Source organism: Tachyglossus aculeatus, chromosome 7, assembly GCF_015852505.1.
Source record: "Tachyglossus aculeatus isolate mTacAcu1 chromosome 7, mTacAcu1.pri, whole genome shotgun sequence".
NCBI classification, from domain to species: domain Eukaryota; kingdom Metazoa; phylum Chordata; class Mammalia; order Monotremata; family Tachyglossidae; genus Tachyglossus; species Tachyglossus aculeatus.
In genome coordinates this window covers 387,393-406,476 of record NC_052072.1, presented here as the reverse complement: position 1 = coordinate 406,476, position 19,084 = coordinate 387,393, and the positions used below count along the sequence as shown (strand labels likewise).

The 19,084-nt window shown below is 52.7% G+C and overlaps 1 protein-coding gene across 3 annotated transcripts in view; it reads right to left on the bottom strand.

Annotated features, from left to right (window-relative positions):
* The window catches only part of GLS (glutaminase), a 130,047-nt gene that overhangs the window by 31,437 nt on the left and 79,526 nt on the right, over nt 1-19,084 (bottom strand). For all 3 annotated transcript variants that reach the window (XM_038749414.1, XM_038749416.1, XM_038749415.1), the window contains exons 10-14: nt 14,905-14,971; nt 13,750-13,800; nt 7,297-7,473; nt 5,747-5,878; nt 971-1,063 (exon numbers count right to left, since the gene is read on the bottom strand). In XM_038749414.1, coding sequence (XP_038605342.1) covers nt 971-1,063; nt 5,747-5,878; nt 7,297-7,473; nt 13,750-13,800; nt 14,905-14,971 — 520 coding nt within the window. The remainder of the gene's footprint in view (nt 1-970; nt 1,064-5,746; nt 5,879-7,296; nt 7,474-13,749; nt 13,801-14,904; nt 14,972-19,084) is intronic.

Genomic DNA, 19,084 nt, shown 5'->3' with positions numbered 1-19,084 from the left:
GTTTTCCGACCAGGCCGATTAGATTCCATCCGCCACTTGACCCCCTCCCTCAACTTGCACAGAAATCCGTCCCTCCCCGAGGCCCCCAAGGAATAATAATAATAATGATGGTATTTGTTAAGCGCTTACTATGTGCAAAGCACTGAATCACCGGATTGGGGATGTTTAGCCCACCCCTATTTGGCTTCTAAATCGGCTGCTAAGGGCTTCGCTAGAACCTCTGATTCCTGCCAACGTGGACACGCGGCAGTCCCGTCGGCTCCTCCGGAGGGCCCGACTGCGTCTGCCCACCGTGGCGGGGCCGGGAATCGGGGGGTCCGGAGGCAGACGCCGGCCCGCCCGGCCCCCGAAAGGACCGGCACTGGGCTGAGCCAGCCGGCCATGCTGCTTCGGGGGGCCACCGCAACCACCAGAGAGATGCCCTGACTGGGGAGGAACCGGCCCGCTACCGATCTCCACCGGGTCAGGGTTTGCCCCACGATGGGGAAACCCACGGTGGGCAAACCTCTCAGGGCCTCTGGCTTGTCCCGGGCACATTCAGGCCCCCGGATCCCCTTCGGAACACGGTTCGCCAACTTGGACTTCCCAAGCGCTTAGTACAGTGCTCTGCACACAGTAAGCGCTCAATAAATACGACTGATTGATTGATTAAACGGCAGGGCCACGAGGGCTCGCCAGGCTGAGCGCATCCCCTCCGCAATCCTCCCTGACACCGTCCTGAGGCCGGCGGCGGCGGCGGCGGCGGGAAGGTCGCTCGAGCGGTTCCTCCGCACCGGCTGCCCCCGACTCGCTCCGTGTCGTGAACATCCGGAACCGAAGAGCTTTCTGAGAAAACTGGACGGGGGAGCTGCCCTCCGCCGCCCCTCGCCCACCCCCGGCCCACTGCCCCGTGGCTGAGAGGGCGCACCTGGAAATTCCCACCCGGGGGACCAAGATCCCAGAATCAACTCAAACGGGATTTGCGGCTTACCCTCTGATCTCCACCTTCTCTGCGAGGATCGAGTTTTTTGGCAAAGTGTCTCAAATTATCATAGTTGTGGAAATTGCACAAGGACACCAGATCCTGGAACAGTTAAAGAGATCGCGCGTCAAAGGGGGACCGGGGCGGGCGGCGGCAGTCGTCGGCACGGCCCCGTCTTTACGCTCATCTCTTCACCGAGCCTGGCCTCCACAACTACCATGCAAAAAACCCCCGACTGCTCGCGAAGCTGGGAAAACCATTCGCTAGCCCTCAGCCAGGGAGGCGTCGGGGCCCGGAGAGGGGACGCTCGGAGGGCTGGGAATGCGAAGAGTCCCAGGGCTGCTTAGCTGCGAGAGGCAAAATGGAGGTAGGTAGCAGGCCGGGTCGAAAAACTGAAAATATTATGTGGGATCGCAGCAAAAATTCTATTTATTCTATTTATTTTATTTTGTTACTATGGTTTTGTTCTCTGTCTCCCCCTTTTAGACTGTGAGCCCACTGTTGGGGAGGGACTGTCTCTATATGTTGCCGACTTGTACTTCCCAAGCACTTAGTACAGTGCTCTGCACACAGTAAGCGCTCAATAAATACGATTGATGATGATGATGATGAAAAACTGCCAGCATGAGATCTGGGAACTCCAGCTCCGGGCCACTCCCTACATCCTGGGGATCCGGGGACGTCTCGGTCTCTCTCTGTCTCCCTCAACGCTCCCTTTCTCTCTCCCCCGGCAACCCTTGAAGCTCCAGGATTTGGCCATTCCCGAATTCCCGGGGTGGTGGTTGGCGGGGCGGACAGGAGATCTCTATCCCACTGTTCCTGCTCCCCACTATACAGGTGGGGGGCAACAGGTTTTTATGTATTTTACTTGTACATAGCTATCCTATTTATTTTATTTTGTTAGTATGTCTGGTTTTGTTCTCTGTCTCCCCCTTTTAGACTGTGAGCCCACTGTTGGGTAGGGACTGTCTCTATATGTTGCCAATTTGTACTTCCCAAGCGCTTAGTACAGTGTTCTGCACACAGTAAGCGCTCAATAAATACGATTGATGATGATGATGAAAAACTGCCAGCATGAGATCTGGGAACTCCAGCTCCGGGCCGCTCCCTACATCCTGGGGATCCGGGGACGTCTCGGTCTCTGTCTCCCCCAACGCTCCCTTTCTCTCTCCCCCGGCAACCCTTGAAGCTCCAGGATTTGGCCATTCCCGAATTCCCGGGGTGGTGGTTGGCGGGGCGGACAGGAGATCTCTATCCCACTGTTCCTGCTCCCCACTATACAGGTGGGGGGCAACAGGTTTTTATTTATTTTACTTGTACATAGCTATCCTATTTATTTTATTTTGTTAGTATGTCTGGTTTTGATCTCTGTCTCCCCCTTTTAGACTGTGAGCCCACTGTTGGGTAGGGACTGTCTCTAGATGTTGCCAATTTGTACTTCCCAAGAGCTTAGTACAGTGCTCTGCACATAGTAAGCGCTCAATAAATACGATTGATGATGATGATGAGAGTCAATCAACTCTCTCCCCGAAAAGGGCTCAGCCTGGGCACTGCCCACATCCAGTGCTCTGTACGTGCCACTGACCGCCGGAGCTCAAAGCAGGAGAAGCAGCGTGGCTTAGTGGAAAGAGCCCGGGCTTGGGAGTCAGAGGACGTGGGTTCTAATCCCGCCGCCTCCACTTGTCTGCCGTGACCTTGGGCAAGCCACTTCACTTCTCTGTGCCTCAGTTCCCTCATCTGTAAAATGGGGGTTAAGACTATGAGCACCACGTGGGACAACCTGATTACCTTGTATCTACCCTAGGGATTAGAATAATGCTTGGTACAGAGTAAGCGCTGAACAAATACCATCATCATTATTATTATTATTATCATCATCATCATCAATCGTATTTATTGAGCGCTTACTATGTGCAGAGCACTGTACTAAGCGCTTGGGAAGTACAAATTGGTAGCATATAGAGACAGTCCCTACCCAACAGTGGGCATGCCACTGATTGACAAGCCTGAAGGCTGAAACGGCTGCCCAATCAATCAATCAATCATATTTATTGAGCGCTTACTATGTGCAGAGCACTGTACTAAGCGCTTGGGAAGTACAAGTTGAACATATAGAGACAGTCCCTACCCAACAGTGGGCTCACAGTAAGAGAAGCAGCGTGGCTCAGTGGAAAGAGCCCAGGCTTTGGAGTCAGAGGTCATGGGTTCAAACCCCGGCTCCGCCAATTGTCAGCTGTGTGACTTTGGGCAAGTCACTTACCTTCTCTGGGCCTCAGTTACCTCATCTGTAAAATGGGGATGAAGACTGTGAGCGCCCCCCCCCCCACACCCCGTGGGACAACCTGATCACCTTGTAACCTCCCCAGTGCTTAGAACAGTGCTTTGCACATAGTAAGCGCTTAATAAATGCCATTATTATTATTATTATTATTATATTATTATTAAAAGGCCTCCAGGGAGAGGGCAGAAGGCTTGGATGCCTAGATTGCGGTTTTTTTTTACTGGTCTTTGTTAAGCACTTACTATCTTCTAGACTGTGAGCCCACTGTTGGGTAGGGACCGTCTCTATATGTTGCCAACTTGTACTTCCCAAGCGCTTAGTACAGTGCTCTGCACACAGTAAGCGCTCTATAAATGATTGAACGAATGAATGAATGGGCCAGGCACTGTATTAAGCACTGGGGTAAATACAAGCTGATCAGGTTGGACATAACCCCTGTCCCACATGGGGCCACAGTTCTAATCTCCATTACACAGATGAGGGAACTGAGGCCCAGAGAAGTGAAGTGACTTGGCCAAGGTCACCCAGCAGATACAAGGTAACAAGGCTGGTCACAGTTCATCTATTTTTTTCTGATCGTATTGACGCCCGGCTGCTTGTTTTGTTTTGTTGTCTGTCTCCCCCTTCTAGACTGTGAGCCCGTTGTCGGGAAGGGACTGTCTCTATCTGTTGCCGAATTGTACTTCCCAAGCGCTTAGTACAGTGCCCTGCACACAGTAAGCGCTCAATAAATACGACTGAACGAATGAATTAATGATGTTTATATTTCTATAATTCTATTTATTCTGGTGGTATTGATGCCTGTCTACTTGTTTTGTTTTGTTGTCTGTCTCCCCCTTCTAGACTGTGAGCCCGTTGTTGGGAAGGGATTGTCTCTATCTGTTGCCGAATTGTACTTTCCAAGTGCTTAGTACAGTGCCCTGCACACAGTAAGCACTCAATAAATACGATTGAATGAATGAATTATTGATGTTTATATTTCTGTAATTCTATTTATTCTGGTGGTATTGATGCCTGTCTACTTGTTTTGTTTTGTTGTCTGTCTCCCCCTTCTAGACTGTGAGCCCGTTGCTGGGAAGGGATTGTCTCTATCTGTTGCCGAATTGTACTTTCCAAGCGCTGAGTACAGTGCTCTGCACACAGTAAGCGCTCAATAAATACGATTGAACGAATGAATTAATGATGTTTATATTTCTATAATTCTATTTATTCTGGTGGTATTGATGCCTGTCCACTTGTTTTGTTTTGTTGTCTGTCTCCCCCTTCTAGACTGTGAGCCCACTGTTGGGAAGGGATTGTCTCTATCTGTTGCCGAATTGTACTTCCCAAGCGCTTAGTACAGTGCCCTGCACACAGTAAGCCCTCAATAAATACGACTGAATGAATGAATTAATGATGTTTATACTTCTATAATTTTATTTATTCTGGTGGTATTGATGCTTGTCCACTTGTTTTGTTTTGTTGTCTGTCTCCCCCTTCTAGACTGTGAGCCCATTGTTGGGAAGGGATTGTCTCTATCTGTTACCGAATTGTACTTTCCAAGCGCTTAGTACAGTGCCCGGCACACAGTAAGCCCTCAATAAATACGATTGAATGAATGAATTAATGATGTTTATATTTCTATAATTCTATTTATTCTGGTGGTATTGATGCCTGTCTACTTGTTTTGTTTTGTTGTCTGTCTCCCCCTTCTAGACTGTGAGCCCGTCGTTGGGAAGGGATTGTCTCTATCTGTTGCCGAACTGTACTTTCCAAGCACTGAGTACAGTGCTCTGCACACAGTAAGCGCTCAATAAATACGATTGAATGAATGAATGAATGAACCCTGGTCCTTTGGACTCTCAGGCTCTATCCGTTAGGCCGCTCTGCTTCTGAGATCCACCCCAGGCCTTATATTTCATCCCAAGGGAAGGGGGAGGATCGGAAAGGAGGCACTGGAGCCGGGCTGGGCCGGTGCCGGCGGCTCATCATCATCATCAATCGTATTTACTGAGCGCTTACTGTGTGCAGAGCACTGTACTAAGCGCTTGGGAAGTACAAATTGGCAACATATAGAGACAGTCCCTACCCAACAGTGGGCTCACAGTCTAAAAGGCTCGGAGGCTGACTGCTGGGACGGCACCCAGCTCTGCCGAGGGATCTCTCGGAGCCCCCCGCCTGCCCCCCCATCCCCACCCCGGTGGCAGCGGTGACCCCAGGAGGGCCATGCAGAAGCAGGCTGCGTGTCCACAGTTCTCCACGGTCCACCTGGCCCGGGGAGAGCGTTCTAAAGAGTCAGGGATAAGCCGGCCCCCGCCGGGGGGGGACTGACTCTCCCAGGGACTCATCCAACCCCCGAGACCCGGAACCCGTCGTCTCCAAAGTCCCCCAACCCCTTCTGCAGTCGTGGCGGGGGGGATGGGGGGCGGTGGGGGGAGCGGGACACCCCCTCCCCACCCTGGGATGTGCCAGGAAGCGAGTCTGTCAGGGGCGGAGGGTCTCCGCGGGTTTAGGAGCGCGCTTACGTGACAGAAGTGGATTCCCTTGACGCTGTTGCCCATCTTGTCCAGGGGAGGAGACCAGCACATCATGCCCATGACGTTGGGGACCACCAGAAGGATGCCGCCGGCCACGCCAGACTTGGCGGGGAGCCCCACCTGCAAGCAATCCCAGAACGGTGACAGCCCCGCCCCCTCACCGCCGCGACCCGGGCACCCGGCGCGGGAGGGGTCTCCATCCTGAAACAGGGAAGGCCGAGGGGGAAGCCGCGGTCGTGGGCTCGATCCTCTCCTGGGGAGGGGCGGGCACCGGCCCGCAGGGGCCCGACCCGGAAGCTAACCGCGCTCCAATCAATCAATCAATCAATCAATCGTATTTATTGAGCGCTTACTATGTGCAGAGCACTGTACTAAGCGCTTGGGAAGTACAAATTGGCAACACATAGGGACAGTCCCTACCCAACAGTGGGCTCACAGTCTAAAAGGGGGAGACAGAGAACAGGACCAAACATACCAACAAAATAAAATAAATAGGATAGAAATGTACAAGTAAAATAAATAAATAAATAGAGTAATAAATATGTACAACCATATATACATATATACAGGTGCTGTGGGGAAGGGAAGGAGGTAAGATGGGGGGATGGAGAGGGGGACGAGGGGGAGAGGAAGGAAGGGGCTCAGTCTGGGAAGGCCTCCAATCAATCAATCGTGGCGTTTCCGTGCCACGGTCTGGCAATGGAGCGATGGGCCTCCGTGCACGGATGTTCTGCCGTGGGCAGATTCAGGGTTGGGTGGCGAGTGGTCCACGGGGGTGCCCATGGGGTGTCAAACAAGGTGGGGCACTGCTACAGGCTTCCCAGCCTTGCCCCAAACAACTGTGTGGCCTCTAACAAGAGTGACCAGGGCGGGCAACTTGGTACCGAAGAGCGCCCGGCAGGAGGTGATCTCCGAGAATACAATGACCCATCCGGACATTTCCGACTGTGAGCCCACTGTTGGGTAGGGACTGCCTCTATATGTTGCCAATTTGTACTTCCCAAGTGCTTAGTACAGTGCTCTGCACATAGTAAGCGCTCAATAAATACGATTGATTGATTTCCCGTCCTGGCCGGGGGCCAGCCGGGAGGAGCCTCTGGCCCAAGCCCATTCTCCCTCACCGATCCGAGGAGACCTGGGTCTCCAAAATGGAATCGGGGCTCACTGAGGTCAAAGTGAGGAGGAGGAAGAAAAAAGGTTCCTCTGCGGTCTGGGGGCCTGGGGGCAGTTAATCACCACCGGGCTAAACATTAACGGCAGGTTTCCATGGTGACCCCAGAAACAGGTGCGCCTTCGGCAGCGCCCATCCCTCCCTCCCGGGTGTAACGGCTGGCCCACTCAGCCGCCCGAGGACGGCAATAAACCCAATGAGACCCGTAATAAATTAACCTTCCTTGGCACACTCGCAGTCCATTCCCGATCCAAAGTGCAGCTGCCCGGTCTGTCTAGACCTCAGCCGGTCGGGCCCGGCCCCTGCCCGGCCAACCCTCCCACCCGCCCCACCGCGCCCGCGTGGCGGGGTGCCAGGGCGGCCTTACGTGGAAAGCGAACTGCCCGGAGAAGTCGTACATGCCGCAGGAGTGCATGAGGCTCAGCGTGTTGCGGACGGCTTCGGGGCTCAGCACCCGCTCGCCGGTGATGGGGCAGAAGCCGCCGTTGGCCAGGGTGGCGGCCATCACGCTGGCGGACTCGCAGGTCACCTCGATGGAGCACAGCTTTAGGGGGAAGAGACCCAGGGGGGCACGGATGATGCGGGTGCACCGTGGGCGGCGCCCCATCTCCTCACCCGCCGTCCGTGCTGGTGGCGAGCACGGAGGCCGGGGACGGGGGCATCCCCCACCCCAGGGGGCCCAGAACGCCGACCTGCCGCACGTAAAAGGAGGCCGGTGGTCGCTTCCCCCATCCCACCCGGGGGGAGTCCTGTTGGGGCCGGGGAGAGGGTGAGGGGAGTAGGACAGCCCCTCGGTTAGGGCGCTGAGCCGGGTGAGCCCACTGTTGGGTAGGGACTGTCTCTATATGTTGCCAATTTGTACTTCCCAAGCGCTTAGTACAGTGCTCTGCACACAGTAAGCGCTCAATAAATACCATTGATGATGATGATGATGAGGGCAAGGGAGGACGGGCTGGAGTTGGCAGAGGGCACCAGCCTCTCAAACAAACTCCGGGCTCCTTCTCCTGTCAATCCACTGATGGTATTTATTGAGCGTTTACTGCGTGCACTAAGCATTTGGGACAGCCTGATATGCCACACTCCCTGCCCACGAGGAGCTCACAGTCTAGAAGGGGAAATGGACATTAAAGTCAACTCTAGGTATGGATGTAAGTGCTGTGGGGATGACTATCAAGTAGTCAAAGGGTGCAGACCCAAAGGCAGAAGGGAGATGGAGTTGGGGAACAGAGGGCTTCATAAGTCCTCTACAAACGCCCGGCCACAAGTCCAGCTCTACAACCCTTCCCTAGTGGAGAGAGCCCGGGCCTGGGAATCAGAAGGTCCTGGGTTCTAATCATCATCACCATCATCAATCGTATTTATTGAGCGCTTACTATGTGCAGAGCACTGTACTAAGCGCTTGGGAAGTACAAACTGGCAACATATAGAGACAGTCCCTACCCAACAGTGGGCTCACAGTCTAAAAGGGGGAGACAGAGAACAAAACCAAACATACTAACAAAATAAAATAAATAGAATAGCTATGTACAAGTAAAATAAATAGAGTAATAAATATGTACAAACATATATACATATATACAGGTGCTGTGGGGAAGGGAAGGAGGTAAGATGGGGGGATGGAGAGGGGGACGAGGGGGAGAGGAAAGAAGGGGCTCAGTGTGGGAAGGCCTCCTGGAGGAGGTGAGCTCTCAGTAGGGCCTTGAAGGGAGGAAGGGAGCTAGCTTGGCGGATGGGCAGAGGGATTGGGGGCATTCCAGGCCCGGGGGTCGATGGCGGGACAGGCGAGACCGAGGCCTAACGGTGAGGAGATTAGCGGTGGCAGAGGAGCGGAGGGTGCGGGCTGGGCTGGAGAAGGACAGAAGGGAGGTGAGGTAGGAGGGGGCGAGGGGATGGATGGATGGACAGCCTGGAAGCCCAGGGTGAGGAGTTTCTGCCTGATGTGCAGATTGATTGGTAGCTACTGGAGATTTTTGAGGAGGGGAGTAACATGCCCAGAGCGTTTCTGGACAAAGATAATCCGGGCAGCAGCATGAAGTATGGATTCCCAGCTCTGCCACTTGTCTGCTGAGTGCCCTTGGGCAGCAGGAACTATAGAGAACTATATGCTGCCGCTGGACACCAACAAAAACCAACTAAAACCCCTGACTGAATAATAATAATAATAATAATGGCATTTATTAAGCGCTTACTATGCGCAAAGCACCGTTCTAAGCGCTGGGGAGGTTACAAGGTGATCAGGATGTCCCATGGGGGGCTCATAATCTTCAGCCCCATTTTCCAGATGAGGTAACTGAGGCACAGAGAAGTTAAGTGACTTGCCCGAAGTCACACAGCTGACAATTGGCGGAGCCGGGGTCTGAACCCATGACCTCTGACTCCAGAGTCCGGGCTCTCTCCACTGAGCCACGCTGCTTCTCATGGCCGGTTCCCAGGTGATGATAAACTTAGTAAAGAGAAACACAAAAGCAGCATGGCCTAGCGGAGAGAGCCCGGATGTGGGTTCTAATCCTGGCTCCGCCACTTGCCTTGACCTCTAGACCATTACCTCGCTGTGGGCAGGAAATAGGTCTGTTTATCGTTCTATTGTACCCTCCCAAGCACTTAATACAATACTCTGCACACGGTAAGTGCTCAATAAATATGATTGAATGAATGAATCCTGTGTGACCTACGGCAAGCCACTTCACTTCTCTGGGCCTCAGTTTCCTCATCCGAAAATGGGGATCCGATACCTGTTCTCCCTCCTATTTAGACTGTGAGCCCCATGTGGGACCGGGACTGTGTCCAACCTGATTAACTTGTATCTACCCACCAATCAATCAATCAATCAATCGTATTTATTGAGCGCTGTGTGCAGAGCACTGTACTAAGCGCTTGGGAAGTACAAGTTGGCAACACATAGAGACAGTCCCTACCCAACAGTGGGCTCACAGTCTAAAAGTGAGCAGTGCTCACCAGTGCTTAGAACCTAAATACCATAACTATTCTTACTCTTACTGGTATCATTTGATTGGGTTGTGGCAGGGCCTAGCGGCAAGAGCGCGGGTTTGGGACATGGGTTCTAATCCCGGCTCTGCCACGTGTTTACTGGGTGACCTTGGGCAAGTCACTTCTCTTCTCGGTGCCTCAGTTCCCTCATCTGTAAAATGGGGATTAAGACTGTGAGCCCCACTGGGGGCAACCTGATTACCTTGTATCTACCCCAGAGCTTAGAACAGTGCTTGGCACATAGTAAGTGCTTAAAAAATACCATAATAACAATAATAATAACAATGCTTTCCTAACCCATGTTGCTACAGCTGAAAGGCCTTAAATTAAGAGAAGCAGCGTGGCTCAGTGGAAAGAGCATGGGGTTTGGGGTCAGAAGTCATGAGTTCGAATGCCGGCTCCGCCAATTGCCAGCTGTGCGACTTTGGGCAAGTCACTTCCCTTCTCTGCGCCTCAGTTACCTCATCTGTAAAATGGGGATGAAGACTGTGAGCCCCCCGTGGGACAACCTGATCACCCTGTAACCTCCCCAGCGCATAAAACAGTGCTTTGCACATAGTAAGCATTTAATAAATGCCATCATTATTATTATTATTATTATTAAATTGCAGTTTTGTGCCTGAGGTAAACTGTGAAGAGCACAGTTTTATTCAGTCACACACAAAAATTCGGGGTCACAATTCCAGGGGACCCGAAACAGACCATCTCCAATCCCTTAGGGCGTAAGGGAAAATAAAAATAATAATAGTAATAATCATAATAACCAAGAGAAGCAGGGACACAGCCCATCTGGGTGGGGGGACGAACACTGCCGATGGCTATACAGGCAATTTCCACAGAAATGCTGGCAGAGGAAAAATCCCCACAGCATCGCCGGCCAAGGTGAAATGGGGATTTTTTTCAACGGCAGCGAAGGCCCGATGCTACTTATAGCCGCCCGCCCGCCGTGCTTGAAGGTGAGCCGTCTTGCGGCAGCCCGTGGAGGTCATCAAGTAACCAAGAATCTTGGCTCACACCCGGAGTCAGAGTATCAGATGGGTCCACGTTTAGTTCAGAGCCCACCGGGCGAAACAGCCCCTCGGGTACCTGTCTCCAAGCGGGCCATTCCGCCTTTTCCTGGCCCCCAGCTCCCGCCTGCCACGGGCCGGGCTGCTCGTGAGTCCCGACGTTCCCGGAATAACCGTGGGACCTGTTTGGGACGCTAGCCCGACGACCCATACTTGGCAAGAGCAGCAGCAGCAGCACTCTAGATCGTAAACTCATGGTGGGGAGGGAATGTGTCCTACATTGGTATATGATCCTCTCCCAAACGTTCAGTACAGTGCTCTGCATCCAGTAAGTGCTCAGTAAATCATCATCATCATCATCAATCGTATTTATTGAGCGCTTACTAGGTGCAAAGCACTGTACTAAGCGCTTGGAAAGTACAAATTGGCAACATATAGGGACAGTCCCTACCCAACAGTGGGCTCACAGTCTAAAATATGACTGAATGACTGACGATATAGGTGGGTGGCAGATCAGGCGGGTGGGCGGCCCCAGTCTTTGGTCAGGGGAGAGTCACGAGGCCACGTCTCCTCTCCCGAGATGTCCAGTCCAGCAGGCCGTGCGGGAAGCCAGACCGGAGCACACGTGGTGGGAACTCTCGGCTTCCAGGCTGTCCATCCATCCATCCCCTGGCCCCCTCCTACCTCACCTCCCTTCTGTCCTTCTCCAGCCCAGCCCGCACCCTCCGCTCCTCCGCCGCTAATCTCCTCACCGTTAGACCTCGTTCTCGCCTGTCCCGCCATCGACCCCCGGCCCACGTCATCCCCCGGGCCTGGAATGCCCTGCTCCCTCTGCCCATCCGCCAAGCTAGCTCTCTTCCTCCCTTCAAGGCCCTGCTGAGAGCTCACCTCCTCCAGGAGGCCTTCCCATACCGAGCCCCCTTTTTCCTCTCCTCCTCCTCATCCCCCCAGCCCTTCCTCCTTCCCCTCCCCACAGCACTTGTATATATCTGTACAGATTAATTACTCTATTTTACTTGTACATATTTACCATTCTATTTATTTGTTAATGATGTGCATATAGCTTTAATTCCATTTGGACTTATGATTTTGACTCCTGTCTACGTGTTTTGTTTTGTTGTCTGTCTTCCCCTTTTAGACTGTGAGCCCGTTGTTGGGTAGGGACCGTCTGTCTCTATATGTTGCCGATTTGCACTTCCCAAGCGCTTAGTACAGTGCTCTGCACACAGTAAGCGTTCAATAAATACGAATGAACCGATGAATGACTCTCACAAGCACTTAGTACAGTACTCTGCACACAGCAGGTGCTCAATAAATACCACTGAATGAACAATAATAATTACAATTATGGCATTTGTTAAGTACTTGCTATGCGCCATACACTGTTCTAAGCGCTGGAGTAGATACAACGTAATCAGGTTGGACACAGTCCCTGTCCCACACGGGGCTCACAGTCTTAATTAGAGCCCAGGTCTGGGAGAAGGGCCATGGGTTCTAATCCTGGCTCTGCCACACATCTGCTGTATGACCTTGGGCAAGTTGCTTCACTTCTCTGTGCCTCAGTTACCTCATCTGGAAAATGGGGCTTGAGACTGTGAGCCCCACGTGAAACAGGGACTGTGTCATCATCATCATCAATCGTATTTATTGAGCGCTTACTATGTGCAGAGCACTGTACTAAGCGCTTGGGAAGTACAAATTGGCAACATATAGAGACAGTCCCTACCCAACAGGGGGCTCACAGTCACAGTCCAACTCGATTTGCTTGTATCCACCCCAGCGCTTAGAACAGTGCCTAGCAAACAGTAAGCGCTTAACAAATACCACAATTACTATTATTAGCCTGGTAACTTGTTGTGGACAGGGAATGCGACTGTTTATTGTTGCGTTATACTCTCCCAAGCATTTAGTACAGTGCTCTGCACCTAGTAAGCGCTCCATAAATACAATTGAATGAATGAGTGGATATTAATCCCCATTTTATAGATGAAGGAACTGAAGGACAGAGAAGTGAAATAACTTGCCTATGGTCATACAGCAGATGGGGGGGTGCAGGGGGGGCCCCGACCAGATCACTTGGGTTCCGGGGCTGCCATGAGTGTGCCCACTTTTGGGGGTTCAGATTCACTTGCCCTGCACTGCTGGGGCTGGGGACCGGACCTCCCCAAGTTTGGGGCTGGGGCCTGTCCCCCAAGGTCCGGGGATGGTGTTGCGGTCATACAGCCGACGGTTCGGGGGGGGCCCCGACCAGATCACTTGGGTTCCGGGGCTGCCATGAGTGCGCCCACTTTTGGGGGTTCAGATTCACTTGCCCTGCACTGCTGGGGCTGGGGACCGGACCTCCCCAAGTTTGGGGCCGGGGCCTGTCCCCCAAGGTCCGGGGATGGTGCTGCGGTCATACAGCCGACGGTTCGGGGGGGGGCCCCGACCAGATCACTTGGGTTCCGGGGCTGCCATGAGTGTGCCCACTTTTGGGGGTTCAGATTCACTTGCCCTGCCCTGCTGGGGGGAGCTGGGGACCGGACCTCCCCAAGTTTGGGGCTGGGGCCTGTCCCCCAAGATCCGGGGATGGTGTTGGGGGGCCCGAGCTGGGCTCCCCAAGGCCGCAGTCCCTGCTGGTCTCCACCTCCCCCCTCCCCTGACTCCACCAGGCCAGCTCACCTTGCGACCGCCCCCGACTAGCATTTGGCAAGTCGCGGTGAGAGGTGGCCATCCGCGGTCCTCTTTCAGCCGCGGGACCGCCCCGTCGGGCTGCCTGGCCGACAGGGCTCCCGTTCCGGCCCGAGGGCAAATCCCCACCCCGTGGCCCAACAAGAGAAAATTACCTGGAAGTAGAAGTCTAATATGCCGACCATGTCCGTGCCTTCGGGGAAACACTGTAAAAGAAAACACGGAATTTAATCACGTGGGCCGTGGGGAAGCGTTAAAATGATAACCAAAATGCAAGGCCCCTCCTTCCCGAGCACTATATAAAATACATATAGCCCCGGTGTTTAGTACAGTGCTCTGCACACAGTAAGCAGTCAACTGACATAATCGATCTATCGATTGGTCTCCGGGCAGGAAGGCTTGCCTCCCCATCCCCGTGGCTTCCGTTCATCGGAAACGGTAGAAACCCCAGGGCGAGGGACCAGACTGAGCTACCCTGCTCGGCACCCCCTCCCCTGCATCCCCACCCCGGGCTACGTGACAGAACACACTCCTCCCTCAGGGCGGGCCATTTCACACAATTTTCTCAGCAGCAAGGAAAATTTTCTTCTGGGTAAACAAACCAGGGCCAACCCACGGGCCGGTTTGCAGTGGGGGGGAATCAATGGACTCAAAGCAGATGGAGACCCCCGGGGAGTCAAATTTTGGCCGGGCCTCATCCCGCATCCATCTGCTGCCACGTTGGCGGGTGAAGAACTGGCGTGCTCGGGAGCCCACCGCAAAAATCCCCCGCCATCATCCAGGGGTTCAGTGGCAGCAGCCGGTCTTGGCCTTGGGCCCGGGAAGGAGTTGAGTCGATCGCTTGTTTCAAAAATGTAATCCGAGGGGGTGGGGATTCTACCTCTCATCTGGACACTCACTCGTTTGATCGTATTACTGAGCACTTTCTGGGTGTAGGGCACTGTACTCAGTGACTGGGAGAGTACGATAGAACAATAAACACACACATTCCCTACCCACCACAAGCTTAAAGTCTGGAGGGGGAGACGGACAATGAATATAAATACATAAATTACAGATATGGACATAAGTTCTGTAGGGTTTGGGCAGGGGGGAAGGGGGAAAGAATAAAGGGAGAAAGTCAGGGCCACCAGAAGGGAGTGGGAGAAGAGGAGAGGGAGGCTTAGGGAAGGCCTCTTGGAGGAGATGGGCCTTCAATAAAGCTCCGAGGAGGGGTCAGAGTAATTGTCTGCAGGATTCGAGGGGGATTTGAACACACACATTTGACTCAAAGGCCCACTAGACTGGAAACCAAGAAGGGCTAAAAAGACCTTTTTCTCCTTCAGATAATATCCGATGGCAAAATTTCGGTCCCCGCTTTCTCTTTCAGACTGAAACCTGGTGGGGAGAGAAAATACAGTCAGGTTGGAGAGTCGTGGGTTTTTTTATATATATATTTTTAAGTGCTTACTATGTGCCAGGCACTGTTCTAGGCACAGGGTTCTCCAAAGTGTTCTGAAAAATGAAGGCGACTTACAAACCAATTCCGTGTCAACGTTCTCTGACTAATGTTTGTCCCCGGGGTCCCCCTTGCAGAGGGAGGTACTGCAATCAATCAATCAATCAATGGTATTTATTGAGCACTTACTGTGTGCAGAGCACTGTACTAAGCGCTTGGGAAGTACAAGTTGGCAACATCTAGAGACAGTCCCTACCCAACAGTGGGCTCACAGTCTGAAAGGGGGAGACAGAGAACAAAACCAAACATACTAACAAAATAAAATAAATAGAACAGATATGTACAAGTAAAATAAATAAATAGAGTAATAAATATGTACAAGCATATATACATATATACTGCAGTCCTCCTGCCCTGACGGGAGACTACCCACCCCATTTTACCAGGCCTCCGGAGAGCATGGGAGAGCCTGGCCAGGCAGTGTGACCTACCGGCTAGACTCCGGGCCTGGGGGACAGGAGGACCTGGACAATAAACAGACGCATTACCTACCCGCCACAAGCTTAAAGTCTAGAGGGGGAGACAGGCAATGAATATAAATAAATAAATTACAGATATGGACATAAGTTCTGTAGGATTTGGACAGGGGGGAAGGGGGGAACGCAGTTCTCATCCCAGCTCCTCCACATGTCTGCTCTGTGATCCTGGGCAAGTCACTTAACTTCTCTGGTCCTCGCTTCCCTCATCTGCACAATGGAGATTAAGAGTGTGAGCCCCACGGGGGCCCGGGACTGTGTCCAACCTGATTACTTTGTATCTACCCCTGTGACTAGAACAGTGCCTGGCACATAGTAAGCGCTTAACAAGGACCATCAACAACGAGAGGTTGGTCACTAGCTACTGTTCCAGAGGAGGTGGCCTTGGACAGACAATCCCAGGCCATCAGCTGCCCGCCACCCTCCACACACAATACAGCCAGAGTTTGTGAATTCCAACCGTAATAAGTAATAATAATGATGGTATTTATTAAACACTTATAATGCACCAGGCACTGGACTGAGCGCTAGAATAGTTACAAGCAAATCAGGTTGGACCCAGTTCCTTCCCACATGGGGCTGCTAGACTTAATCCCATTTTACAGTTGAGGGAAATGAGGCTCAGAGAAGTGATGTGACTTGCCCAAGGTCACACAGCAGAGCCGGGATTAGAATCCAGGTCCTTCTAACTCCCAGGCCCACGCTCCATCCACTAGCTGCTTCTCCATATACATAGGGACCGTCTCTATATGTTGCCATCTTGTACTTCCCAAGCGCTTAGTACAGTGCTCTGCACACAGTAAGCGCTCAATATGATTGAATGAATGAATGAATAGGAAGCCAAAGATGGGTTCCTCACCTACATCTGCCAAGTGGATCTGAACCCAAAATTCAACCACGTGAAACCGGTACCTAAACTATGCCGGCCCAAATCATCACCAGGGAGACCAACCGCTGCGGTCTACCTGTTCAGAACTTACTCTGTGCCAAGAGCTGGCCTACAAACTCTACTGCCAGATGGGACACAGTCTAAGGGGGAAGGACAACAGGCATCTCAGCCCCATTTTTCAGACGGGGGAACTGAGGCAAAATGAAATGAAGTCACTTCTCCCAGGGTCACCCAGGTGGCAAACGGTGCAGCCCCGCGGGCCTAGAAGCCAGGCTTCCCGACTCCCCGCCTTGTGTCCCTGTCAGAGCGGACTCGAGGGCCCCACGTCCAATCTGGCGTGGCGACCCCACGCTCCCGTCGGGGATCCCCCGGCCGACCCCGTCGGCCGCGGAGGGTCATACAATCTCGGCAAGGCAGCACTGCCGCGGGACCACCACCCGCTCCTCTCCACCCCTCGGGGGCCGCCTGTCCTCCACGAGGTCGGTAACCGCGGCCCGGCCCGGTTCCCCGGAGACGGTCCAGATTTCTCCGGGACGGGCCGTCTCTGCCCTGGTCCCAATTCGGGGGCCACTGCAGCCCTCACTCCTCACAAAGGTGCTTCTCTGGCTCTCTCAAGGGATGAACAAGTCCTCCAAAGACCCTGCCTTCTCACCGCCTGCTAGCGGTTATGAGCCGGGGTTGGGGGAATCAATCAATCAATCGTATTTATTGAGCGTTTACTATGTGCAGAGCACTGTACTAAGCGCTTGGGAAGTACAAATTGGCAACACACAGAGACAGTCCCTACCCAACAGTGGGCTCACAGTCTAAAAGGGGGAGACAGAGAACAAAACCAAACATACCAACAAAATAAAATAAATAGGATAGAAATGTACAAGCAAAATAAATACATAAATAAATAAATAGGGGGAAGGAGGGAGGGAAGCAAAGCAGTGCCTTGGGACCTTGTGTGACTGCTTTCCTTGTGTGACTCCAACCAGCCCCATCTCCTTTAATAATAATAATAATAATGAAAGCATTTATTAAGTGCTTACTATGGTGCAAAGCACTGTTCTAAGCGCTGGGGAGGTTACAAGGTGATCAGGTTGTCCTACGGGGGGCTCACAGTCTTAACCCCCGTTTTACAGATGAGGTAACTGAGGCACAGAGCAGTTAAGTGACTTGCCCAAAGTCACTCAGCTGACAATTGGTGGAGCCGGGGTTTGAACCCATGACCTCTGACTCCAAAGCCTGTGCTCCTTCCACTGAACCACGCTGCTTCTAAGCTACCACTTGTCTCCACGCAGCTTTTTTCTTGCGGAGGAGCTCTTTGCTCACGAGGTCTGATTCCTGGAATCTGCCCTGTTTTAGCCTGTTCTTTCGTCCCCCGCTTCGCCAATGGCTTATCAGCTCCAAACGGCTTCAGAGCCGGCTCGAGAGCACTCTCTGGATGGGGGCACCTTTTCGCAGAGATTCGGCCAGGTCATTCTCGCTTGTACCCAATCTAACCGTGAATAGAAGCACTGAACTGCAGAAAACACACCCGCACAAAAGGCAGGCAATCCAGACACACAAACACACCCACTCCCCCCTCACACACAGGCAATCCAGACACAAACATGCCCCCGCCACTGCCCCCAGACAGGCATCCTGACACACCCACTCTCACAGACAGGCAATCCAGACAGACAGACAGACACACAAACACTCTCTCTCTCAGATGGGCAATCCAGACATACACTCACACACCCACAGATAAGCAATCCAGGCACACAAAGGTGCCATACACACAAAACCTCATACGCAGCCCTGCTTTCCCTTCACAAGCTAGCAAGACAAAAGCTGTTTCTTCTCTGGACCGCGGGCTTATTGCGGGCAAGGAATTCTGTGGCAGTGCCCTCCCACAGGCACGCAGTACAGTGCTCCGCACACAGTAAGCGCTTAATAAATAGCGCAGACTGACTGATGGACCCAATAGTCCCTTCACAGCTAAGCTCCCACGCTCACCTCTCACTGTGCTTGACCCAATGGGAGGGGCCTGGGCGTCCAGTGTCCAGCCCGAGACTTGTGCCACTCTGCCTTCACTTCTGGGGAGTTTTCCCCCCAGCTCGTTTTCCAACGTGTCAGGGCATACTCATTCTTGCCGAGGAGGAGGAGGAGGAGGAGGAAGGAGAAGGAGGAGGAGGAAGGAGAAGGAGGGAGGAGGGAGGAGGGAGGAGGGAGGAGGAGGAGGAGGAGAACTTGGCCTTCCCACAATGAGCCCCCTCCGTCCTCTCCCCCCCTCCTCTTCTCCATCCCCCCGCCTTACCTCCTTCCCTTCCCCATAGCACCTGTATATATGTGTATGTTTTTACATATTTAATACTCTATTTATTTATTTATTTTACTTGTCCATATTCCATTTATTTTATTTTGTTAATATGTTTTGTTTTGTTCTCTGTCTCCCCCTTCTAGACTGTGAGCCCGCTGTTGGATAGGGACCGTCTCTATATGTTGCCAACTTGTACATCCCAAGCGCTTAGTACAGTGCTCTGCACACAGTAAGCGCTCAATAAATGAAGAAGGAGAAGAAGAAAGAAGAAGGAAGAAGGAAGAAGGAGAAGAAGAAGAAGAAGGAGGAGGAGGAGGAGAAGGAGAAGGAGAAGGAG